Raw genomic sequence first — 26,687 nt, forward strand, 5'->3', positions numbered from 1 at the left:
CAACCAACTGAGTCATGCAGGCACCTGGTGTTTTTTGTTTTGTTTTGTTTTTTTAAGTGCTCATGTTTTCATGAGAAAACAATTGGACAAATCCAAATTGAGAAATATTCTGCAAAAACTAGTCTGAAAGTCTGGAGGACTACGCTAAATGAAAGTAGAACAAAGAGACAAGACAACTAAATGCATAATCCTCTGTTGGATCCTGTATTGGAGGAGAACTGTTATAAAAGGCATTATTGAGGGGCGCCTGGGTGGCTTAGTCAGTTAAGCATCCAACTCCTGATTTTGGCTCAGGTCATGATCTCACGGTTTGTGAGTTCCAGCCCTGAGTGGGGCTCTGCACTGACAATGTGGAGCCTGCTTGGGATTCTCTCTCTCTCTCTCTCTCTCTCTCTCCTTTCTCTCTCTCCCTCTCTCCCTCTCTCTCCTCTCCCTCCCTCCCTCTCTCCCCTCTCCCCCCTCCAAATAAATAAATAAACATTAAAAAAAGGCATTTGAGACAATTGAGGAAATTGACTATGTTAATTATGGTATTTTGCCAATGCCAAATGTTCTGTTTAATGTATTGGTTAAGAGAATGTCTTGTTCTTGATTTAGGAGATGCCATTCTGACGTATTTAGGGGTGAAGTGTCAAGATGTCTATGACTAACTTTCAAATAGTTCAGGCAAAAAAACCCAAAGAGCAAGCAATTGTGGGGAAATGTTAGCAATTGGCTGTTGCAGGTAGAGAGTATATTGACACCTAGAGTAATGTTTTATAGCTTTCATGGAGGTTTGAAAGTTTTCGAAATAGAAAGCTAGGGAGGGGGTAAACAAGTAATGATTTTCTTCCTCAGCTGCTGAGGGTAAGAGACAGCAAAGAGTGCTCCAGATCAGAGACAGTTTGGCTCTGAGTGCTTTGGCGGTAGTTGTTTTCTGGGTTCTAGCTCCTGTGCAACTGTTCCCAAGCCTTTTTTCCAGCTTCGTAACAATTCTGTGAGTTCCTGATAGGCTTCTGGTAAATTCCCCTTTGCTGAAGTTAGCTGTAATGAACTTTTTTCATTGAAATCCAAACATACAGCCAGAATATATACACCAGGCACCATACAAAAGATTTTATTCCAAATAGTTTTAAGGTAGGTAATCAAACGAATACATTTTCAAATATTTTGGGGGTAGTATGATGTTCATGCCTACTAATTAAATGTTCATGCCTACTAATTACATGCATCAAAAGTGACCCCCCCCCTACGCTTTTCAACAAGTGTTTTCTCTTCGCATATGAACTGAATATTGGGCTAACCCTTCACCCAAGACTGCTCTTCCTTTTTATTGTGTGCCTTATGGTCAATCACTTCAAGTACATTATATGAATAGAACACATTGGAATTCAGTTGCCAGGGGACGCGTGGCAAGAACCTGAACCACTGGTTCACGCTGTGAATAACTTTGCTCCAGCACCACAAAATCATTAGAACCAGATTTCACCTTCAGTAAGAGAACAAGAACCAGATTGCACCTTGAATAAGAGAATAAGGAAAATTAGGAGACAGGATGAATGAGAGAGCACCAGGGTGGGGACTCATTAAGTAGGTAATTGAAAGAGGAGACTCAATGACTACCATGTGAAGGTGTACATTTGGCATCTTGTCACTAATCTTTGCGACAACGGTGATAAAGGTGGTATTTCCATTTTACAGATGAGGGGGAATACGCGTGGAGGGTTTGTGCCTAGATGGAATCCAAGGTCACTTTTTTTTTTTTTTCTCAAAATGTCATGTGGTCATGATGTGGGAAACAAAGGCAAGTGAAAAATTAAATTTCCTTACTGTCTACAGCCCATTGACAAGTCCTTGAAACAGGCAGAGTGACCTCCCTCTAGGAGCTTGATGATGACACTTTGCTGAGGGCAAAAGGCAATCTTAGCTTAACATTATCCTGACCTCAAGATCCTTTAAGTCTACTTTAACATATAAAAATTCCTTTCCCAACTTCCCTTATTTCTACCCGCCCCCCGTTATGTTAGCAATCATCCTCCAAGCTTATGGCCCACTGATATACATCTGAAGGGTCTCATGACTGAGTTTTGACTAAACAGTAATAAATGAACTTTTCCTAATGATAGCTAGCCCCCTCCAGGTCCTGGAAACCTTGCTCCCAAAAATCCTTAGAGACTTATGCTATTCCTAACCCCCTCATAATTTGAAGGTATATAATTAGTCACCCATCACAACCCTAGGGCAGCCTTTTCTGCCCACAGGTCCTTTCCCAAGGTTTTAATAAAACCACCTTTTTGCACTGAAGACATCTCAAGAATTCTTTCTTGGCCATGGGCTCTGAACTCCAACACTTCCACATCAGTCTTAATGGGAATCCAGTACAAAGAGGCCTTCCCAGTACATTACCCAGGATTGCAGCAGAATGTAAATGGGTAAGGCAAAGCTTTGATTCCTTCAGTGCAGGAATATACTACTTTTTGCCTATCCAGGCACTTTGAAATAGAGGGCAATTCTATCACCCTTTATGCTTTGTTTGTATCAAGTTATTAAATTCCAGTTAGTTAACATATAGCGTAATATTAGTTTCAGCAGTAGAATTTAGTGATACATCACTTACATATCACTCTTTATGCTTTTTCTTTTAATGTTTATTTTATGTACTTATTTTTTTAATATTTATTTATTTTGGGGAGCTAGAGAGACAGAGTGCAAGCAGGGGAGGGTTTGAGAGAGAGGAAGAAACAGAATCTGAAGCAGGCTCCAGGCTCTGAACTGTCAGCATACAGCCCCACGAGGGGCCTGAACCCACGAAGCTCGGGATCATGACCTGGGCGGAAGTCGGATGCTTAACCCACTGAGCCACCCAGGTGCCCCTTTTAATGTTTATTTTTGAGAGAGAGAGAGCGAGAGAAGGAGAGACTGAGCCAGCAGGGGAGGGGCAGAGAGAGAGAGGGAGTCAGAGGATCCGAAACCAGCTCAAACTTACAACCCAGGAGATCATGCCCTAAGCCAAAGTCCAATGCTTAACCGACTGAGCCACGCAGGCACCCCACTCTTTATGGTTTCTAAGGCAAGTGATCTTTTTCTCCTTAATAGGGAAAAATACCAAGTTAAAGAAAAACAAAGAGCCATTACGGAAAACAATATCAAGAAGTGTAGGGGGTTTACGCTACAATTCAAACAAGATGAGTTGAGTGAGACTGGCAGGGACCCCGGAGGTGGAGGGGAGAGCCTGCATGTATGAATTCAGGGTCCAGGTTCCTTCTCAGTCCCGGCCTCCTGAGAATACCAGGAAATGACCGCACATTTCTCTAGACTATCAATACAAGCCAAGTTTCCCTCTAGGATAACCTGGCGCCTGGACCACGCCCACAAATGCCAGTCAGGCAAAGCGGCAGCGTCGCCACACCGCTACACCCACCGGCCCCGCCCCTTCCCCGCCCCCTGCCCCGCCCCCTCAGCCCTGCCCGGCTCAGCCCGGTCCCGTCAGACGCCATCACACTGAAGCACAGCCTTCGCGCCTGCGCAGACCGGACCTGCGGCAGTAAGGCGGAAGTCGTCGCGCGTGCGCTCAAGGGGAAAGGTGTTTCTTCCTCCCTCCCCTTTTTTTCTAAGACAGCTTAGCTAGGACTTGCTTCCGGGTCGAAGGGTTTGCTTCCGGAGAGCGGGAAGGCTGAAACGCGGTGGTTAAGCTGGAGTCGAGTTGGCGAGCTTCTCGGTGGAGAAGGCTGTGGCCATGGACAGGTCAGTTGAGGTGGTGGTAATGGTTAAGCTAGGACACTTGCCCTTCCTGCTTGTAGGCGGAACTAAATAGTCGAAACCCGACTCCCACAGGAAGCCAGGAAGGCCCGGGTGCTAACCCTAGGACTCCTTCCCCGGGCTGAGAGTCTCTGCAGATGATGGAGGAAAGGCAGCTTGGGTCGGGAATGGGTACGGACAGTGATCATCCCTTGCGTTTTCGCGGCAGCTGTGCCACCTGTTCTGCGTTTTGGGGCAACGTTTTTCATTGCTGGGGTGGGCGGAATAGGAGGTGGTGTGGCTTTTGACATGCCGACTGACTTGACCGAGATCACAAAGCCAGACAGTGACGGAACTGGGATCTCAGCCCAGACTTTCTGATACAGGTTCCAGCATCAGGTAGTTACAGAATTAAAGTCTTTCTATGACCCTGGCACTATGCTAGCCTCCTGCTATACAGGTGAGTTTTTCCTGTTCTTGGCCTCTGGGAATTAGTTGTAGTGGAGGAGACAATGGAGCAGTGCAAAATGATGTGTTTTAACTTTTCTGTGGGAAGAGAAAATGAGGATGCGATAAAAGTCTCTCTGCCACGGGATCTATCAGGAAGACTTCTCAAAGGAGGTAACTCTCTAGTTGGCCTGAATAATAGCTAACATTGAGTGCCTGAAATGCTTTGTTATTACCATATATATTGTATCAGCTAATTTAGTCTTCCTACAATCCTATGAGGATAGGTACTCTGATCCTCTTTTCATAGATTACACTGGGGCTAAAAGAGTTTAAGAACTTGGTGACAGTTAGGAAGCTAATAAGTAGAAGAACCAAGTTGCCCACCTGATATATGTGTCTCCAGACTCCAGGAGGCTCTTTGATGAGTAAGTGTTCACCAGGTGGATGAGAGGGGCAAATGTAGGCTTCTGTAGAAGAAACATCTACGGGGTGCAAGAATATGAAAAGGAAGGCATTGTGTAGCTGAATGGTCACATGCAATGTATGTTTGTATGAAGATGTTTGTGGTTGAATATAAGACTGAACTGGTAAGTCGGGGGTTAGATTGCAAAAATAAAGGAAATTTGGACTTGATTCTATAGGCTTCAGAGCTATCTTAAGATTTTGAGTGGAGGAAAAAGCATGTTAGATTCTTGTCTCAAAATACAGGTCTTTTTTTTTGTTTTTAATGTTTATTCTTTTGTTAGAGAGACAAAGCATGAGTGGGGGAGGGTCAGAGAGAGAGGGAGACACAGAATCTGAAGCAGGCTTCTAGCTCTGAGCTGTCAGCGCAGAGCTGGCCACGGGGCTCAAACTCACGAACTCACGTGACCTGAGCCGAAGTCAGATGCTTAATCGACTGAGCCACCCGGGCGCCCCTCAAAATATAGGTCTTTTAATTCACATGATTTATTTTCTAGACCTTGAGCTGAGAACAACGGGAGATCAGGGCAACTGCAATAGTACTGAGACAGGAGATGCCATTAGTGTACTCTGGGGAGAAATAACTTGAAGAGTCATTTCTCCAATTTGTTAGAATTCTTTTTTAATTAGCTTCCCGTCTCACCAGTCCCAACAACAGATTTTATTTTTCGTAGTACCCATGGTTTGAAGAATTTTGGGAACTGCAGAATATTCTTTTAAGAGATGGTTCCTGCAATTTCAGGGAACTCCTCAATTCAACCAAGGAAAGACCTGCCTTCATGAAGCAATTATGTAAAACAGTGCTATGATATAGATGCCAAGTGTTGAAATCATTCCATAGGTGAGAATAACATAGTGAGTGCTAGAAACTCAAAGATGCCTGTGCAGGAAAAATTTGAGAAGTGGACTTTGAGGGATAAGCAGGGTTTGGAATCAAAGAGCGCTGTTAACCAAAAGGTCAAAGACTTGGCTACTGGGATGATGTATGCTTTGACTGACCCAGGGTCTTTTGCTCCAGTCATGATAGAGTTCTTTGCAAATGGTACATTATCATTTCACTCACATGAACTTAATTATACTGTTTTAGGAGCGGCTATGGAGAGATGTCATCTCCTGTGATCCGAGAGGCAGAAGTGACTCGGACTGCACGGAAACAGAGTGCTCAAAAAAGAGTTTTAAGTATCCTTTACGTTGTAAGCATCATTATTCAAATTACAGCATGCTTGGAATCAGTTATAGAATTTTCTTTTTATGAGAGATATTAGACATTCAGTATTATAATAAAATGATAGGGAAATTGTTAAAATTTGTGTTACCCTGAAAATAAGGACGTTCTTGCTATCCTGTTGTAGCTAGTTTCTGCTAAGATGAGATATCCCTTTTTTATTTGAAATCTAAATACTCTTAGTTCAGTGTGTAGTAATATAAGACTGATATCTGAGAAATTAAGCAGTAGAGGGAGTGATTTACTCTTTGCGTAGAAAAAGTGGTAGCCATCAAAATCTTGTTAAAAAGTGTATTCAAATATTTTATATAGGGTAAATATGGTTGATTCTAACTTTAATGGTGTCTTTTTTGTATGGAAAACTTTTCTTAACTCTTCCTATAGTTCGGCCATCCCAAGATGAAATTTTTGCTAATACTACACCAAGAAACCAGGTTATCCCTCGAACTCCCAGTTCATTTCGACCACCTTGTAAGATTTTTTTTTTTTTTTTTACTGTTTTATTTATTTTCGAGAGACAGTGTGAGCTGGGGAAGGGCAGAAAGAAAGGGAGATAAAGGATCCAAATTGGGCTCTGTGCTGACAGCAGCAAGCCTGATGCGGGGCTCTAACTCATGAACTGTGAGATCATGACCTGAGCTGAAGTGTGATGCTCAACTGACTGAGCCACCCAGGTGCCTCATAAGAATTTTTGCTTTTAAAGCATTTAATAATATAGTAATATATATTAATATGTACAAATATATAACAAGTATTTGTTATATATATAAATATTATGTACAATATATAATACATATTTATATATAAATATATAACAAGTATTTGTCATATATATTTATATATGTTAAATATACATAATATTTAATAACATTAATATAATATTTAATAGTAATAGCTATATGTTAAAGCTTACAGTACACGTGATAATCTTTGGTTACAATATCAATAGTTAAGAACAAATAATGATTGCATTACTATTTGTTGAACCCTTACCATGTGTGAGGCACTATACTTTACATAAATACACAATAACTGTGATGTAGGTATTCTATCTCTATTTTACCAAAACTGAAATCGAGACGTGGAGAAGTTATTCAATGAGGATAGCATGGCTAAGCATATATGTAAGTGATGGAACCAAAATTCAGACAATGATCTGTTTACTTCAAAGCCTGTGCCCTTTACACTAAACTACCTCTTCAGTATTTGTAAAATTGGAATATGAATAATCCATGGACTCATTAGTGTCTTTCTTTTTTTACTACTTAGTTATGTTATAATGAAAGCATCTCTGTTTGCAGTAAAAGATTTTCCTGCTGGGCTCACTAGTACCAAAAGATCAAGTTTACAAAAATAAGTTAAATCTTCATATCATGGAAATGTTAATATTTAAAGGATTTACTTGGTTAGAATCTAAATAATTAGAAACAAAGTTATTTATTGGTGGTTTGATTGTTTTGTTTTCATGATCAATGTTCATGCACTTTGGATTCTTTTTCTAACCTCTTGTTTGTAGTTACTCCACCCAGCCGAAGCTTACTGAGGCATCCAGATGTTTCCTGCATTCTTGGAACAGGAGGGAGGTCTCCCCGGCTTACACAGTCTTCAGGGTTCTTGGGAAATCTGTCTATGGTATGTGGAAAAATGGGGTAAAAATTTCCCCCTTTTCATATAAGTAAGATATTGAGCTTAAAAGCCTTTAGTGAGGTTTGAAGTCATAGTCCTCAAAAGAGTTAACCAGGTTACGTAGATTGAAATTGTATTTTGATTAGGCTTTCAGAAAACTGAAAACCTTAAGCATCTCCTGTCATAGTTGGAAACTGTAATACCAGCAACATTTGGGTGCAGATAGAATGTGTTAATCTGACAGTCTGCTCCTCTGAAGAAATACTTGATTGGTTGCTGACGAGACCTGTTTTGAAGCATAGAAGAGTAGGAAGCCAAGAGAAATGGATGAAGAGTATCATAAGGAAGAGAGACAATGCATTAAAGGAAAGAAAAGAGAAAATGTTGGAAAAAGTAGATGAGACACTCTTTAGAAATCACTGTGTGGTACAGTATTGAAAATAGAAGAAATGTCATATAAACATACAGAATGACTTGACCTAGGTGTTCAAAATACCCTATAAAAAAGAAAAGATTCAATCTAATAAGAGAAGGAAACAGAAGAGTTCTGTTGGAATAGTAGAGGATGATGGAAAATTTAGTGCTAAAAACAAAATAAAAACAGTTCTGTGTTTGGCTCTGTGCTTATTAAAAGGGCACAGCGATTTTTTTTTTAAGTTTATTTACATTGAGAGAGCAAGCAGAGGACGGGCAGAGAAAGAATCCCAAGCAGGCTCCACACTTGTGAGTGCAGAGCCCGACATGGGCTCCATCTCACAAAACTGCTGATCATGACCTGAGCCGAAATCAAGTCAAACGCTTAACTGACTGAGCCACCCAGGCGCCCCAGAAAAGTCACAGGGATTTTTGCACACATTTGAAATTGTCTAGATTAGGTGTTTTCTAAAGAATGGTTTAGCTTGTTAAACCTCTCCTTAAAAGGGTAAATTGATTTGTTAAATACTTCTTATTGTCTTACGGATTTTTAGAATGTTAATGTCTAACAATGATTGACAATTATATGATTAACAATAATAACAGTCATTGAATAATTTTACACTGCTTTTGAATCTGGTTATGTTAGCAGCATTTATCTTATTTTGCTTAAAACATGAGTGAATTGACTGCATCTGGGGTTAAACAAAAGAAGATGACTTATTATTATTGCTTCAGAACTGCAAGATTAATAGTAAGATTTCTAGTCTCTTAAAGCCCAGGACAGTAAATTATTAATAATATGGGCATTATTATGAAATGTTTGGGTTTAAATAAACATTTTTATTGTTGCTTGTGCCTGGATTTTAATAAAGACAAATTTTTAAACCTTCAGATAGCTTTCTCTGGCTTTCAGAAGATCTTAAATAAAGGTGATTTTAAATAAAGGTGAATTTAAAAAAATGTGGGGGCGCCTGGGTGGCTCAGTCGGTTGTGCGACTGACTTCGGCTCAGGTCATGATCTCACGGTTTGTGAGTTCGAGCCCCACGTCGGGCTCTGCTGACAGCTCAGCAGAGAGCTGTGTCTCCCTCTCTCTCTGCCCCTCCCCCCTTCATGCTTTGTCTCTCTCTGTCAGAAATAAATCAACATAAAAAAAATTTTTTTTTTAAATGTGTTTGCACACACTTCAGACACGTCCGGAAATAGAATAAGCCCTCATGTGCTCTTTGCCCAGTTATTAATATATGGCTGATCCTATTTCATCTACACCCACAAGTGTTTCCCCTTTGTTACTTTATACCTCCCAGATTTCATGCCATTTTACCCAAAAATATTTTTGTGCATATCTCTGAGACATAAGACAATTCTTTCTTTAACACGATGCCATTAACACATCTAACATTCCACACACGCACATACTTACACACAGAGTAATTTGTTTATCATCTTAAGTATCCATTTTGTGTATATATATGTTTTCATTGTATATATTTTACTAAGTGTTCACATTTCCTCGGGTGTGTCAAATTTTAAGTTGGTTTGTTTAAAACTTCCTCAGTTGTGGGGCGCCTGGGTGGCGCAGTCGGTTAAGCGTCCGACTTCAGCCAGGTCACGATCTCGCGGTCCGTGAGTTCGAGCCCCGCGTCAGGTTCTGGGCTGATGGCTCAGAGCCTGGAGCCTGTTTCCGATTCTGTGTCTCCCTCTCTCTCTGCCCCTCGCCCGTTCATGCTCTGTCTCTCTCCGTCCCAAAAATAAATAAACGTTGAAAAAAAACATTAAAAAAAATAAAATAAAATTTCGTCAGTTGTGTCATGTTTTCTTAAGTCGGTTTGTTTAAATCAGGATTCAAATAAGGTAAACACACTGCATTTGCTTGATGTGGCTCATCTTTTAATCTGTAAGTTCTTCCATCACCCTTTTTGTTAGCGTTTATATGTTGACAAAACTGGATCATTTGTCCTGTACGTTTTCCCAATAGTGAAAAACCGATGTGAACTTAGAGCAGTATGACCGCCTTATTTTACATGTTAATATCAGCTTAAATGTTACAAAATGCAGTATTTATTGCCTTTTAAAAAAAGATATGGAGTGGTACAGAGAAGAAAACAGTATAAAAGCTGTGATTTCCTTAACAAAATAGCCAATTAATGTCTTTTTTTGTACTCAGTGGCAATAGCTCATTACTTTTCTGTATCTTCCTTTTTTTTTTATAGGTAACTAATCTGGATGACAGTAATTGGGCTGCTGCATTCACATCACAGCGTTCAGGACTCCTCACAAGTACAGAGTCCCACAGTGTAACAGAGGATGTAACTCTCAGTGCCGTTATGTTACGTGAGGATGATCCTGGCGAAGCTGGTAAAATGGCGTTAACTCTTTAACAATGTAGCCTGTTGGCTTTACTAAGACCCAGGAAACTATCTCCTATTCCTGAGTGTCATTATAAAATATTTTTCATTAAGCTGATTAGTTATGGTTATGGCTGAGCCATTTGATGTAGTAGCTCTGGAAGGTTGAGAATCTCACCTTCGTTCTCAGTTGGAGCGGCATCTTGCCACTTCGTTTTTCAGTTCAAATACCTTGTTAGATTATTAGATAATCATATCTTCATTCTTTTCGTATTTCTGTTGAAAGGGCATCTCTTTTTCTCTAGGTTTAGTTTTTATCTAATATTGACATGTTTTCACCTGGATGCTGATGCTGTCTTTTTTTCAAATAGTAGGAAGACCTTTCTAGTTTCAGGTTGGTTATTACCATTCCCCTTTGGAAAGAAAAGTTTGCTTTTCATGTGCCTGTATGTATTCATTACCACATGGGATCTTCATTTTATCATCATCGTCAGCTAACGTGCCAGAGTCCGTGTGCTTACCCCTGGGTGAACATTATCTTCTGTAGGGGTCCATTGAAGAGTTACAGTAGCTATTACCGTTAGAGGGGAAAGGGAACTGCTGCTCAGAATGGGTAGCTTGCATAAGCTCACCTGGCTGGAAAGTGATGGCACCAGGATTTGAAACTAAGCAGTTTGATGATATAGCCCTTCCCTTAACACTGTGGTAACCACTGCTTCCTTATAGTATCTGCCAGTGATAAGTACTCAGATTTTTTTTTTAATTTTTTTTTTTAACGTTTATTTATTTTTGAGACAGAGCATGAACGGGGGAGGGTCAGAGAGAGGGAGACACAGAATCCGAAACAGGCTCCAGGCTCCAAGCTGTCAGCACAGAGCCCGACGCGGGGCTCGAACTCAACGGACCGTGAGATCATGACCTGAGCCGAAGTCGGACGCTTAACCGACTGAGCCACCCAGGCGCCCCGAGATTTTGAGTGATTTAGATACCCTTTTTACTAAATAGATAAAATAGAAAGAAAAAAAGTTCATTTTTAGTATGAACACTGGATGAGACCTTCAATATGATACAGTACTGTAGTGGAGTGTGTATGTTTTCCCTGAGTAGAATATATCATCTTAGTATCTGTTACAACTTTATCAGCTACTTTGTTATATGTTTAAAATACAAATCAGATATTTTAAAATTTGGCTCATATTTTTGTAGTAATTGTTGACAGATTAATAGCCAACACATCTGTGTGCTCTTAAAAGACTTGTAGGTAACGAGAAAAAAATACATTGAACTACATCAAAATCTAAAATTTTCATGCATCAAAAGATACAGTCAGTAGAGTGAAAAGGCAGCCCACAGAATGGGAGAATGTATTTGCAAATCCTATGTCTGATAAAAGGGTAATATCTAGAATGTAGAAAGAACTATAATGTGGGGTGCCTGGGTGGCTCAGTGGGTTAAGCGTCTGACTTCAACTCAGGTCATGATTTCACAGTTCTTGAGTTTGAGTCAGACTTTTTGACTTTTGCTTTTGTTTCTTGTGTTTTTGGTGTCATATCCAAAAAGTTGTTACCAAGACCAATGTCAAGGAGCTCTTTGCCTATATCTTTTTCTAGGAGTTTTATGGTTTCAGGTCTTAAGTTTAAGTCTCCATTCCATTTCAAGTTAATTTTTTTTTTAACATTTATTCATTTTTGAGAGACAGTACGTGAGCTGGGGAGGGGCAGAGAGAGAGGGATACACAGGATTTGAAGCAGGCTCCAGGCTCTGAGATGTCAGCACAGAGCCCGATGTGGGGCTTGAACCCATGAACTGTGAGATCATGACCTGAGCCAGCCAAAGTCGGATGCTTAACCAACTGAGCCACTCAGTCACCCCTTTAAAAAAATTTTTTTAATGTTTATTTATTTTTGAGAGAAGCGGAGCACAAGTTGGGGAGAGGCAGAGAGAAAGGGAGACACAGAATCCAAAGCAGGCTCCAGGCTCTGAGCTGTCAGCACAGAGTCCGACACGGGAGTTTGAACCCACAAACCGTGAGATTATGACCTGAACCAAAGTCATATGCTTAACCGACTGAGCCACCCAGGTACCCCACAAGTTAATTTTTATGAGTGGTGTAATCTAGGGGGTCCAATTTCATTTTTCCATATGTGATCATCAGTTTTTCTAGCACCATTTATTGAAAAGGCTGTTCTTTCCCCAGTGAGTATTCTTGGCTCCCCTGTCAAATATTAGTTTACTATACATGTGGGAGTTTGTTTCTGGACCCTATTCTGTTCCTTGATCTATGTGTCTGTTTTTATGCCTTATCATACTGTTTTTTTTTTTTTTAACTTTATTTATTTTGAGAGAGAGCATGTGCACATGAGAGTGGGGGAGGGGGCGGGGAAGAGGGAGGGAGAGAGAGAATCCTAAGCAGGCTCTGTGCTGCTTGATCTCAAGAACTGTGAGATCATGACCTGAGCCCTAATCAAGGGTTGGACACTTAACAAGCTGAGCCACCCCAGGCGCCTCTCCTACTGTTTTAATTACTCAAGCTTTGTAGTATAGTTTGAAATCAGGAGGTATAGTACCTCCAGCTTTGTTCTTTCTTAGGATCGCTTTGGCTATCCTGAGTTGTAGTTTTGCAAGATGAAAAGAATTCTGTGGATGGATGATGGTGATGGTAGCCCAGCATTGTGAATGTACTTAATGCCACTAACCTGTATACTTAAAAATGGTTAAGATGGTAAATTTTGTTATGTTTATCTTACCACAGTTACAATTTTTTTTAAGTTTAATTTATTTTGTTGGGGGCGGGGGGGGGAGGACGGGGAGAGAGAGGGAGAGACAGAATTCCAAGCAGACTCCACACCACCAGCACGGAGCCTGATGTAGGGCTCCAACTCATGAACTGTGAGATCATGACCTGAGCCAAGATCAAGAGTCAGACACTTAACTGACTGAGGCACGCAGGCACCCCACCACTGTTGTAATTTTTTAGAAAATACAGCAGAAAAAAAAGAAATACGTAGCTGTGTTGTTAAGTTTTCATAGAAACATAATTACCTAGGAGTATGTCACTTAACTTTCTTGTTCCTTTTCTTTTTAATGTGTTCTAGCATCCATGAGTATGTTTTCTGATTTCCTGCAGTCTTACTTGAAGCACTCTTCAAATACGGTTTTTGACCTTGTAGAAGAATATGAAAACATCTGTAGTAGTCAGGTAAGTTACTTTCACTCCATTGTTGGTCAAACTTCAGTACTCTTAGTTTTTTGAACAGCATCAACCTGTGAATTTCCATACTGTATTTAAGGGGGGGGGATGTCTTAAGGCTGTAGTGGCAGGGGTAGCATGGTTGGGAGGTTAGCCAGGGCAGCTCTGCTTTTTGCTTATTGAAGGTCCATATGAGATTTCTTTGGGAAACCGAAGGATTCTGCTACTTAAAAAAAAAGGAGAATCTAGAATATACAAAGAACTCTTTAAACCCAATAATTAGAAAATGAACATCCAATTAAAAAAACGGACAAAACACATTAACAGACACCTCACCAGAGAAAATCTACAGATGGCAAAAAAGCATGTGAAAAGGTGTTCAACATCATATGTCATCGTGGAATTGCACATTAAAATCATGAGATGTCATACGCCTAGTAGAATGGCAAAGGTCCCCAACACCTATCAATACCACACGCCGGCAAGGATGTGGAGCAGCAGTCACTCTCATTCGTTGTTGGTGGGAATGCAAAACGGTAGAGTCACTTTGCAAGACACTTTCTCAGTTTCTTAGAAACCTGAACATAGTCTTATCATATGATTCCACAACATTCATACTGTGGTATTTACCAAAATGAGTTAAAAACTTAGGCCCACACAAAAACCTACATATAAATGTTTATAGCAGCTTTATTTGTCATCGCCTGAATTCAGAAGCAACCAGGTTGTCTTTTAGTAAGCGAATGGATAAATCAACTGTGTGTATCTAGACAATGGAATATTGTTTAATGCTAAAAAGAAATGAGCCATCAAGCCATGAAAAGACCAGGATGAACCCTAAGTGCATATCAGTAAGCTAAAGAAACCAATTCGAAAAAGCTACCTATTACATGAATCCAACTAAACAATATTCTGGAAAAGGCAAAACTTTGGAGAGAGTGAAAAGATCACTGGTTCCCAGAGGGTGGGGGAATATAAGGATGAAAAGTGGAACCTGGTAGATGTTTAGGGGAGTGAAACTGTATGAGATAATGGTGGTGGATACATGTCATTTATGTCAAAACCTGTAGAATATACAACACCAAGAATGAACCCTTATGTAAACTATGGACTTTGGATGATAATGACATGTCAGTGTAGGTTCATTGTTGTAACAAATGTTCCTCTCTGGTGCTGGATCCTGATAGGCAGAAAGCGATGGGAACTCTGTACTTTCCACTCAGTTTTGCTGTAAACCTAAATCTGCTCTAAAACATTAAGTCTGTTTTTTTAAAAAGGAAGAAGGAAGAGGAAGAGCATTTGGCTGGCTCAGTTGGAAAAGCATGTGACTCTTGATCCTTAGGGTCATGAGTTCAAGCCTCAGGTTGGGTGTAGAGATTACTAAAAAAATAAGCAAATAAATAAATGGACTTTGTTACATTCAAGAATGATTACAATATAATAGCCAACATTTCTTGATCGTTTAATATTGTTTCAATAATCAGTCTCTGAATTGTTCCATTATAAAAGCAGTAACTTCGTTAAATAACTGAAGCAGTAACAGTCACTTAGTGAATTACTAGAGTTAGGGTTCCAATAGAAAATAATGAGAAGTACTGATAACACTTTTATTAAACACTGGCCTTAAGACAAAAGTAACATTATTTTGTGAGTACTTTTTAAAGAGAGGGAAAGGTGTTGTGGTGGTAATGATTCTTCATGTTCTGAATGAGAGCGATTCTGTGTCTGAATTTCACTTCAGAAGATTAAGAGGTACTGTTCAAAACCTTTGAGAAAGGTTTCCTTTACCCTGGATTCTTAAACCTTCTGATAAATAATTTTGTGTGTGTTTCTGGGGAGAACATCCATGCTGTTCGTTAGATTTTCACATAATGCCTCAACCTGAAAAAGGTTAAGAACTCTGGTTTTAGAACAAGGAGGGGACTTTGGTTAAGTTGTGGTTAGCAATGACAGTGTTTCAGTACCAATCTTAAAATATTTTTCTTGATTTGATATATGGTATAAATTTTTCAGGCATAAATTGAAGATAACTTTATTTTCAATTTTCATTGCTATGCTGTTAGTCCATGTTATCATTTTGTCAGGAATAGGTTAGATTTGGTTTATCTTCTGGTTAGATATAGGTTAGATGTGTCAGGAATAGGTTAGATTTAGCTTATAAAAGAAGAAAAAAACGTATCCATGGCTGTTCTTGTTTAATCTGAAATTTGGAGTATGTTAAACTTTTACATATATACTCACATAAACACACCTTACTTCAAATTAAGACCATTTCGAGTGGGAATGTTATATTTCCATTCAATTTAAAAAAGGCAATAGATAGGAAAAATTCATACTCTAAATGTGTGTGTATGTTTAGTTTTAGAGCTGTGCACTTGAAGAATACGCAGTTATGGCTCAGAATGATAGAAAACCTCTTTACATCTGTATCTTTACGTTAGGTGAATATACTGAGTAAAATAGTGAGCCGAGCAACACCTGGACTTCAGAAGTTCTCAAAAACAGCCAGTATGCTCTGGCTTCTTCAACAGGAGATGGTCACATGGAGGCTGCTGGCTTCTCTGTATAGGTAAAGTTGTGTAGGCCTCATAAGTGAAATAAACACAAGGTAACCAATAGGCAAATTAATTTAAACATGGTTTGTCTTTTTAATGTTTATTTATTTTACGGGGGGGGGGGGGAGAGCGAGAGCGAGAGCGAGAGCGAGAGCGAGAGCGAGAGCGAGAGAGAGAGAGAGAAATCCCAAGCAGGCTCCACGCTGTCAGCACAGAGCCTGACATGGGGCTCAGTCCTAAGAACTGTGAGATCATGACCTGAGCCACCCAGGCCCCCAAATAGGCAAATTAATTTAAAAGTTAGAGTAGGATGTGTGGAAATAGGTTCTACTATCTTTGGTACTTACTGTTTCTAATGCCTCATCATTAGATGATTATCAGGAGTGAGTTAGGAGGGAAGAGGGGAATATTAGATCAAAAAGCTGGTAGCTCCCAAAAATAAGATCAGGAAAGTACTGAAAATACTGCAGTACTTAGGATAGACAAGAAAAAGAACTCTGCTTTGGATTCTGTGTCTCCCTCCCTCTCTGCCCCTCCCCTGCTCATTCTCTCTCTCTCTCAAAAATAAATTAACAGTAAAAAATTTTAAAGAAAAGGAACTGAAAAATAGACTTTATATAAAGTGGCAGTTTGAAAGAAGTTAACCAAATATTCCTTCTCTCAGATGCTCAGTGGTTTTGCCTCTCATTCTGCTGCTTTCTCACTGTGATGAGAAAATCCTGAAAGAAAATTAGATTATATAATTTTTGCCATGTGAAAACAATTATATTAGAAAGTTCAGTGTGTGCCTTAGCAGGTAGCCAGGAAAGACTTTGCAGTGTCTGTTTTTAGTAAATATCAGATTTGCTCAGATGTCAATATCCGATCCAGAAGGTACTTACTACTTGTATCTTTGTTTCAAAAGAATGATTAAGTTTATTGGAAGCTCAACTTGTTTATGCTGGAGAGAATGTAGGTTTGTGTATATATATAGTTTAAAAGGTGATTTCATATATTTATGCAATTTAAGCCTTTTTCATTTTGTCATTTTTCCTCAGAGACAGAATACAGTCGGCATTAGAAGATGAAAATATGTTTGTACTTAGTGTAAGTTTAAGATTAATTTTTTCCTTTATAAATGTTTAAAACTTAAAATGGTTTTTAATAATAGGATTTGATTTCTGACCCTCCATCTTGAGTTTCTTCATTTAAAAAATTTTACAAGTAAAAGATACAATCTTATAAAGTAATCAAATATCGATCTATATTATAGGGTAAAAGGTAAAAGTCCTCTTTTATCCCTTACTGTTCTAACAATTTGCGACCAGACACTTTTCTGTGCATCTTTATATGTATATATACACACGGGTGTGTGTGTGTGTGTGTGTGTGTGTTTTAATGTTTACTTATTTTGAGAGAGTGTGTGCACATGCACACGAGAGGGAGAGAGTATGTGTGTGACAGGGGGGAGAGAGTATCTCAAGCATGCTGTCAGCACAGAGTTCCAGTTTGGGGCTCAAAATCAAGAGTCAGAGGCTTATCTGACTGAGCCACACAGGCGCCCCATGGGTTTGTTTTATTTTTTTAACATATAGTATGATTTCATTTATACATTATACTAAGAGTTTCTTTTTTAATCATCAATATTTGTTTTTTCTGTCAGTTCATGTAGGTTTACCTTATTTTTTCATAATATGCCAGAACTGAAATTTTTTCAGACATTCTGATAGACATATTTAGGTTGTTTCCACTATTTCTGCTGTAGCAATCAGTAAGGCAGTGAACATTCCAAATCGTATTTATCTATGTATTTCAATATTTCCTACATTTCTGGAAGCGAAATTGGGTCAAAATTTGATAGATTGTCATCTTGCCTTCCTAATGCAGTGTACTGACAATGGGTGAAAATGCTTCCTCTAACTCATTTGATGTTGCCAATTGGAGATTAGGTGTGTCACTTTAATGTGTATATTATCGATTATTAGCAAAGTGGAGTGTTCTTCATTTTTAAAAAAACATTTTTTTTTAACATTTATTTATTTTTGAGAGACCGAGTGCTAACAGGGGAGGGTCAGAGAGAGAGGGAGACACAGAATCTGAAGCAGGCTCCAGGCTCTGAACTGTCAGCACAGAGCCCAACATGGGGCTCGAACCCACGAACCATGAGATCTAGACCTGAGCTGAAGTCGGACACTTCACCGACTGAGCCACCCAGGCACCCCTAGTATTCTTCATTCTTAAGCCTTAATATTCTTACATGAATTCTGTAATCATACACTTTGCTCATTTTCCAGTTATTGTTTCCTCTTGTATATGTTAAAGATAGTCCTCCTTTTACTTGTCGTTCAGTTTTGTTTAAGGGGTCTTTGTCAAGTAGACATTCCCATTTTTATATGATCACATCTGTGAAGTTTTCCTTGATCATTCATTATCTTGTGTCTTGTTAAGGAAAGCCCTTGGATTGTAAAGTTTTATTACCTATCAACTTCTGCTATGTAGAATGAGTTTCAAGTTTTTATTATTTTTTTCAAATTTTTATTTAAATTCTCATCAGTTAACATATGGTGTAATAATTGTTTTCAGGAGTAGAATTGAGTGATTCGTCACTTATGTATAATACCCAGTGCTCCACACAGTTTTGTCCTTAATGGCCAACACCCATTTAGCCCACCCCCACCCAAGAGTTTAGAAGTTTTTAAATGTTCACTTTCTGATAATGTCACATGATTGCATCCTGCCCTTTATTATGATTTTTTTTGCTTGTTTCATTTTGTTCTGTGTTTTGTTTTCCCTAAAACATCTCTGAGGAAGTAGAGTTTTAAAATTCCACGAATAGCTAAAGAATGAAAGTATCAAGAACAGCTGCAGATTGATCTAGCAGTTTGAAATTTGCTTAAGAAAAATTTTCACACATGAATGTACAGATTTGCTGTGTGGTTAAATGTTTATGGGTAATTGAATACATGTCAGGTTCACCTTTTCCTATTAAAATAATATTCTTAGAACATCTTTTTTTTTCTTTCTATAAATAATTTTTTTAATAGGCTCTTAATGCCAGTGAGAAAGTGGTGGTGGAAACATTATTTCAGAGAGATCCACTTGTTCGACAAAGTCAGGTAAGATTAGAATTTTAAAATATTTTTTTATGAAGCATGGAGAAAAGGTAAATGACACACAAAGAACTGAAACTTTTTTAAATTTAAAACTTAAAAAAACTGTTTTTCTTTTTGATGTTTTTGCTTACAGTTAAAAGGAGTTAAGAACCTTGTTCTTCAGTTTTCAAATGAATAGCCCTAGCATTTCCAGGAATAGCTTTTTAAGAACTGTATTATTCCTATAGAACATTTCATTCTTTTGCTATATTTATGTATCTTAAAAAAGCAAAAATAGTGGTTCGAAAAATTGTTAGTTGGTATTTTTTAATCAGAAACATTTTGAATTAAGGATGGAAGTACCATTTCAAGTAAAACAGTAACAGATTTTATAGTTAATGGTCTTTTTTTTTTTTTTTCCCTTTCCTAGCTGGTGGTGGATTGGCTAGAGAGCATTGCCAAAGATGAAATTGGAGATTTTTCTGATAACATTGAGTTTTATGCAAAATCAGTTTATTGGTAAGTTACTAAACGCTTATTCTTGAAGTCACTCAGTGTTGGTTTTGTTTGTTTATCTTTCAACAAGTATTTAAATTCAGTCTGCAGCAAAGCAGACAAAAACCCTGCCTTTATGGTGTTGACATTATTTAAGGGAGTTAGACCACAAATAAATATTTAGCCTGTTGGGCAATTAGAGCTTTGAAAAAAGGAGAGTTGATGGATAGAAGATGACAGTGGGTACAACTTTAAATAGAAGAGGTAATCAGAACAGGCCTCTTCTAAGGAAGTAACAGGTAATGAGTGAGAGGAAGCAAAACGTGCAAAAATTTAGGAGACAAGTTGTTCCAGACAGGAACAGAAACTGCAAAGATCCTGAAAACAAACTGTTTATGCAAGGAGGCCAGTCTGTACACAGCAAAGAAAAGTATGGTAGGAAATGAGATCGAAGAGAGTCAACTCATATGGGACTTTTATGGGCAGGCTAGGGTAAGGCTGTGGGACCTTATTTTAAATGTAATTTGATTATCAAGAAGATACTTCTGTCATGTTTCTAGCTACTTGTGCTTTTTTGAAAAACTTTGGTCACTACATCCTTTAATACTTCTAAATTATTTTAGGACCTTGAAACCAAAAAGCCATCCCTCGGGGCGCCTGGGTGGCGCAGTCGGTTAAGCGTCCGGCTTCAGCCAGGTCACGATCTCACAGTCCGTGAGTTCGAGCCCCGCGTCAGGCTCTGGGCTGATGGCTCAGAGCCTGGAGCCTGTTTCCGATTCTGTGTCTCCCTCTCTCTCTGCCCCTCCCCCGTTCATGCTCTGTCTCTCTCTGTCCCAAAAATAAATAAACGTTGAAAAAAAACAAAAAGCCATCCCTAAGTTAAAGGGACAGTTTATATTAAGACTTGAAGAAACTGTTCAGATTGCATTTGAATTCAGTAACATTATGCCTGTATAAAGTCTGCAAGTCAATTATTATATCTTTTCTGTGCTTAACTAGGAAATTAGTGCTATTCAGTGGTTGTCAAAAATTAAATCTTGAGTAGTTGTGATTTTTCTGGGAGAAAGAAATTTTCATTTAAAATTGAAAAAGTTAAGGTAAATGTCTTCGCACATTTTTTATGAGGTAGTCTTTTCTTTTCTTACTGATCAGTGGAACAGAATAGAACTGTAAAACAGACCCACACTTAGATGGTCAGTTAGTGTTCAATAAAGGCGTCTAAGCAATCCAATGAGGGAATGAATGTCTTTTCAACAAACCTTGCAGAAAAACGAGATATCGTGCAAAAAAACACCTCCCTCACACCATACCCAATATTTAATTCAAGATGGATCATAAAAGCTAAAACCACAGAACTTTTAGAGGAAAACATAGGATATCTTTGTGACTTGCAGATAGGCAAGAGTAAGAAAGATCATAGGAAGCAATAACTGGGAAAGATTGATTCGATTTCATAAAAATGAAAAACTACTCATTAAAGACATCATTTAGAAATGAGAGAGGGCGAGCCACAGACTAGAAGAAAAATATAAGACTTGTAGCTGATAAGAGAACTACAACTCAATAATAAAAATATAATGTAGTAAAAGAAAAAAGGGCAGGGGACAAAGATTTGAACAGATAAGCTCACAAAAGCAGACAGATGAGTGGCCAATAAAGACATGAAAACATGTTTAGCATCATTAGTCATCTGAGCTAAAATGCCTCTTAAAAAAAATTTTTTTTTAAATATTTATTTATTTTGAGAGAGAGAGAGCAAGCGAGCATGAGTCGGGGAGGGGCAGAGAGAGAGAGGGAGACACAGCATCCGAAGCAGGCTCCAGGGTCTGAGCTGTCAGCACAGAGCCTGACATGGGGCTTGAACCCATGAACCTCAAAATCGTGACCTGAGCCGTAGTCGGTCGCTTATCCGACTGAGCCACCCAGGTGCCCCTAAAAGCCTCTTTATATTTAGCATTTTTGCCTGATTTTCTGAGTTTGTACTCTCTCTTTCTACTTTGACTTGATTTTATTTCCTTAAATAAACATATTAAAGTTACTTCTTTTAAAAATGTTATATTTTTTCTTGCAGGGAAAATACTCTGCATACCCTGAAGCAGCGGCAGCTGCCTTCTTATATAGGAAGTGTCCGTCCCCTTGTCACTGAATTGGTAAGTTTCTTTGAAATAAAAGTTGTCTTCAAGGTTTTGTGTTTGTTTGTTTTTTTTTATTTTTATTTTTATTTTTTTTATTTATTTTTTGTGTGTGTGTGTTTGTTTTTTAAAGGCTGAGAATTTTCTTCATAGGGATCCTTGTTTTGGTTTCCCAAAGATTTGTATATACTGTTTACCACTAACTACTTGGTTGCCTTTGAATTTGATGGAATGTATTTGAACATTTGAACCTATTGCCTATGAATTGTAAATTGTAAAAGAAGGTAGAGAAAGTGATTTGCCAGCTTTAAAAACAAATTAATTTTGGTCTTACAGTAAGGTTTGACTCTTCAACTTTAAAGTGATGACTCATGAAGCCTCTTACATATAAAAAGTGGCGGGGGGGGCGGGGGGGGGAGGAGAGGGGAGCTTTGCATAAGCTTGAGGTTAGAAAGGCCATTCTAGGATATGAGTAATAGGAATAACAATAGATTTGAAAAGAACAGGAGTCTAATTCTTGTAGAAATAAAGAAAGAGAGCTTTGTGACAGGTGGAAACGTGCACTAAATGTTTATAGTGAAAAGTAGGAGAAGTAAGTAACAGATGGAAAAATTGATAGAATTCTTTGGGAGCAAAAGTGGTTTTGATGAAAATTGTTTGGAAGCTACTAGAAGAGCTTGAAATAAATCATAGCTAAATCACCCTGTAGCAAACAACTAAAAATCATTTCCTTTAACATGTGGAAAGTGGTGATTTCCTTTTTGCCAGAAAGAGACCATGTTCCAAAACTGAATGATTGTATCGGTCCACAAAATACTTGTGAAAGTAGCCATTTCACCTATAATGTACTTTATTTTCTGAATTGATATATTACCATACATAAGAGTAGCATTTAAAATAAGAGTCGCATTAAAATAGTTTTTCAGTTAGGGGCACCTGGCTCGCTCAGCTGGTTAAGCATCTGACTCTTGGTTTTAGCTCAGGTCATGATCTCACAGTTCGTGGGGTTGAGCCCTGCGTCAGGCTCTGTGCTGACAGCAAGGTGCCTGCTTGGGATTCTCTCCCTCTCTCTTTGCCCCTCCCCTGTTCGTGCATACGCGTGCTCTCTTTCTCAAAATAAATAAACGTTTTCAAAAACTAAAATAGTTTTTCATTTAAAATTCACCATGAATACCACTTGTGATGTTTGCTGCAAAAGTGAGGACAATATGTGATCCCAAATGTTTAAAGGCACATTTCTTTATCCATGAAAAATAATAGGTGGGAATAAACTGTTCTAGGTGGATTTATTTATTAGAAATCTGTTCTTGAAAAATTATTTTATTGGACATCAGTGTGTTTTATATGGCCTTAATCCCACTATGGCTCTCCTCTCATGTGAGAAGCACTTTCAAGTCATAGAATGTATTACTCACTCTTCCTTCAGTGTTTCCTCTGTGCTCATTCTCCATCTAGACCTAATTCTGTTTAGGATTAACTTGGAGGTACAGTTGCTACAGCAGGCTACAGCTCATGTTGTAGCATTTTTAAGAGTTGCCTGGTTTGGCTGACATTGTGTTTCTGCCTTGTCTGACCGAGGTATGTACCTTGGTGGGCCAACAGTCTTTTTTGAATGGGCAGCAGACAGTTCTATGGCTCTCTGGAATGCTTGTGTGATACTTCACTCCCTTTGTTACTTAACTAAATTGTAAATAAACTTATTTCAGTGTATAAACTCGAGAGTTTTATCATCTCTTGGGGATGTTTAAAATGTATGTGGGTACAAAGAATTTATTGTTGTTTATTTATTTGTTTGTTTGTTTGTTCGATAGGACCCTGATGCTCCCATTAGACAGAAAATGCCCCTTGATGATCTGGATAGAGAAGATGAAGTCAGATTACTCAAATATCTTTTCACTCTAATCCGTGCTGGAATGACAGAAGAGGTAAGTCATATACACCCTGCTAGTTCAGTTTCAGAAGTCATAGACTCTTTCAGTTAGAAAGGACCTTTGTGACTACCTCGTATGTCTCCTCGATGCTGTAATCTCTGCCACATTATTTCTGGATCTACTTTGTGTTTGAACATTTCCAGTGATAAGAAACACATTACTTCAGAAAGCAGTGCATTGTAGTTTATGCAACTCTAATAGAAAATCTTTTGTAAGAAGTCAGACTTTGCCTTCCCAAATTGTACTGCATGCCCTAGGCATATCCCCATTATTTTTAGTTCTGATTTTTAAGAGTTAAGAATGAGTCTGACCCTAATTGCTCTTCTAGGAGACACTGTTTACCTGTGAAAACTACAGTGGCCCTCAGACTTCTTCCTTTTAATTTCATGTTTTAAAATCTCTTTTGTTGGGAGGGTGCCTGGATGGCTTAGTCAGTTAAGCATCTGACTTTTGGTTTAGGCTCAGGTCATGATCTTGTGGGTTTTTGAGTTCAGGCCCTGTGTGCCGGGCTCTGCACTGGCAGCATGGAGCCTGCTTGGGATTCTCTCTCTCTGCCCCTCCCCACACTTGCATTATCTCTGTTTCTCTCAAAATAAATAAACTTAAAAAAAAAAAAGATCTTTTGTGATAGTGAAGATCTTCTATAGAGAATGTTTAGTATCTAATTAGACAACATACTGGATGGCTTTGCTGACTCTTGAGAACATCCAATGCCTAGGAGCTCCAAGCTTACGGTAATAGGTTGTACCTATTTTGCAGTCTCTTTGGCAATGTTTTTTAGATAGACATATGTTCAAACTATTAGAATTTCTTATAGTAATAAGTGGTAATAAGCATCATTCCTTTTTTTTTCTTTTTTTTTTCTTTTTAATTTTTTAATGTTTATTTTTGAGAGAGAGAGAGAGACAGAGCATGAGTTGGATAGGGAAGAAAGAGAGGGAGACACAGAATCTGAAGCAGCCTCCAGGCTCTGAACTGTTTGTACAGAGCCCGACGCAGGGCTTGAACCTGCGAATTGTGAGATCATGACCTGAGCCAGAGTCAGACACTTAAAACGACTGAGCCACCCAGGTGCCCCTCTTTTTTTTTTTTCCAATTAAGAAAAGAAGTGTTTATTACATACTAATTTATTCAGAAGATAGTTAAGTTCCAGCCACTCTGCCAGGTGGTACAGAAAATAACTAGGAATCATGGTGGCAAATAGGGATGTATTTTAAAAAACAGAAAACAAAAATATGATCACATTACTGAAGGTTTGAAAAACAAAAACTTCCAAGGTCCCACTGCCTTTACAAAACCATAGATAATGAGGTTTTTCTTCTTATTTTTTACTTCTAGCATTCTTTTTTTTCTTAGAGCTAGAAAGAGCTTCAGTATAGTCCATGTTTTCCAGTGGTCTCATTTACAAGCAAACGTAATACAACACTGAAACTTGGAGAAGTTTGGTGACTTTCAGGGTCACAGAATCAGTGAAATAATCAAGGCTGGAATCCAAGGCTGTGATCTCAGTTCAGTGCCTATTCTATTACAATGTGGTCACTCTGGCTGTACCACTCACTGTCTGTGTGTCCATGAGTAAGCTAATCACCTTTGTGCCACGATTTTCTCATCCATTGAACAGGCACAGAATTAGCACCTCTCTTTGGGTTCATATGAGAATCAAATGAGATAATTGCTGTGAAGTATCTAGCACATTGTCTGGCTTACAGTAAATATTCAGTAAATGAGAACTTTCATTATTAACATTTTCATCTTACATAGGATGAAAATTCTTTTTCTTTTTTCTTTTTTACCTTTTGACCCCCTTCATCCATTTCTCCCACTCCCAACCTCTGGCAACCACCAATCTGTTCTCTGTATTTGTGATCGTGTTTTGTTGTTTATTTTTTTAATTGCACGTATAATAAGAGAGGTCCTATGGTATTTGTCTTAGTCTGACTTCACTTAGCATAATGTCCTCTAGGTCCATCCATGTTGTTGCAAATGGCAAGATTTCATTCTTCTTTGAAAGATATTCCATTGTGTATGTGTACTGGTATATGTATATATACCACATCTTTTTATCCATTCATCTGTCAGTGAACACTTATGTTGTTTCTATGTTTTGGCTACTGTAAATAATGCTGCAGTGAACATGAAGGTGTATATATCTCTTCAAGTTAGTGTTTCTATTTTCTTTGGATAAATACTAGAAGTGGAATTGCTGGGTTGTAGGGTAGCTCTATTTTTAACTTTTTGAGGAACCTCCTCATTGGTTTTGGTGTTTTTTTTTTTTTTGAGAGAGAGAGGGAGCAAGTGAGCTAGGGGCAAAGAGAAAAGTGGGGCTCATCCCAAGCGGCGCTCATGTTACACCTGATGCGGGGCTCGTGCTCACTTGAAGCGGGACTCTAGCTCACCTGATACGGGACTTGAACTCATGAACCATGAGATCATGACCAGAGCTGAAGTCAGATGCTTACTGACTGAGTCACCCAGGTGCCCTTCTTATTGTTTTCCTCAGTGGCTGCACCAGTTTACGTTCCCACCAACAGTGCACAAGGGTTCCCTTTTCTTCACATCCTCACCAACACTTGTTATTTACTATCTTCTGACAAGACCTGTCTTTTATACCTCTTTTGAACATAATTGTAATCATAGTATACATTAAGGTTTTTTTTTTTTTTTTAATTTTTTTTAACGTTTATTTATTTTTGGGACAGAGAGAGACAGAGCATGAACGGGGGAGGGGCAGAGAGAGAGGGAGACACAGAATCGGAAACAGGCTCCAGGCTCTGAGCCATCAGCCCAGAGCCTGACGCGGGGCTCGAACCCACAGACCACGAGATCGTGACCTGGCTGAAGTCGGACGCTTAACCGACTGCGCCACCCAGGCGCCCCTACATTAAGGTTTTTTTAATAACTTTATTTAGATACAATTCACCTACCGTACAATACATCCATTTAAAATATACAATTCAGGTGCGCCTGGGTGGGTCAGTCAATTAAGCATTCAATTCCGGGTCAAGTCATGATCTCGCGGCTTGTGGGTTTGAGCCTCGCGTCGGGCTCTGTGCTGACAGCTCAGAGCCTG

At 38.8% G+C, this 26,687-nt stretch overlaps 1 protein-coding gene across 2 annotated transcripts in view; it reads left to right on the forward strand.

Moving 5' to 3' along the window:
• The first annotated feature begins 3,616 nt into the window (after positions 1-3,616).
• NUP107 (nucleoporin 107) overlaps positions 3,617-26,687 on the forward strand; it is a 43,691-nt gene continuing 20,620 nt past the window's right edge. The window contains exons 1-12 of one of the 2 annotated variants that reach the window (XM_047065975.1): positions 3,617-3,723; positions 5,717-5,808; positions 6,239-6,325; positions 7,371-7,486; positions 10,109-10,253; positions 13,339-13,442; positions 15,875-16,002; positions 17,026-17,074; positions 19,012-19,083; positions 19,490-19,578; positions 21,626-21,704; positions 23,498-23,611. In XM_047065975.1, the coding sequence (XP_046921931.1) occupies positions 3,716-3,723; positions 5,717-5,808; positions 6,239-6,325; positions 7,371-7,486; positions 10,109-10,253; positions 13,339-13,442; positions 15,875-16,002; positions 17,026-17,074; positions 19,012-19,083; positions 19,490-19,578; positions 21,626-21,704; positions 23,498-23,611 (1,083 nt within the window). In that variant the 5' untranslated portion in view covers positions 3,617-3,715. Of the gene's footprint in view, positions 3,724-5,716; positions 5,809-6,238; positions 6,330-7,346; positions 7,487-10,108; positions 10,254-13,338; positions 13,443-15,874; positions 16,003-17,025; positions 17,075-19,011; positions 19,084-19,489; positions 19,579-21,625; positions 21,705-23,497; positions 23,612-26,687 lie in introns of those variants that run through there. The other variant, XM_047065976.1, reaches the window with a different exon arrangement.

Source organism: Lynx rufus, unplaced genomic scaffold, assembly GCF_022079265.1.
Source record: "Lynx rufus isolate CCGP_SWC_20201006 ecotype Redwood Valley unplaced genomic scaffold, mLynRuf1.p SCAF_7, whole genome shotgun sequence".
NCBI lineage: Eukaryota > Metazoa > Chordata > Mammalia > Carnivora > Felidae > Lynx > Lynx rufus.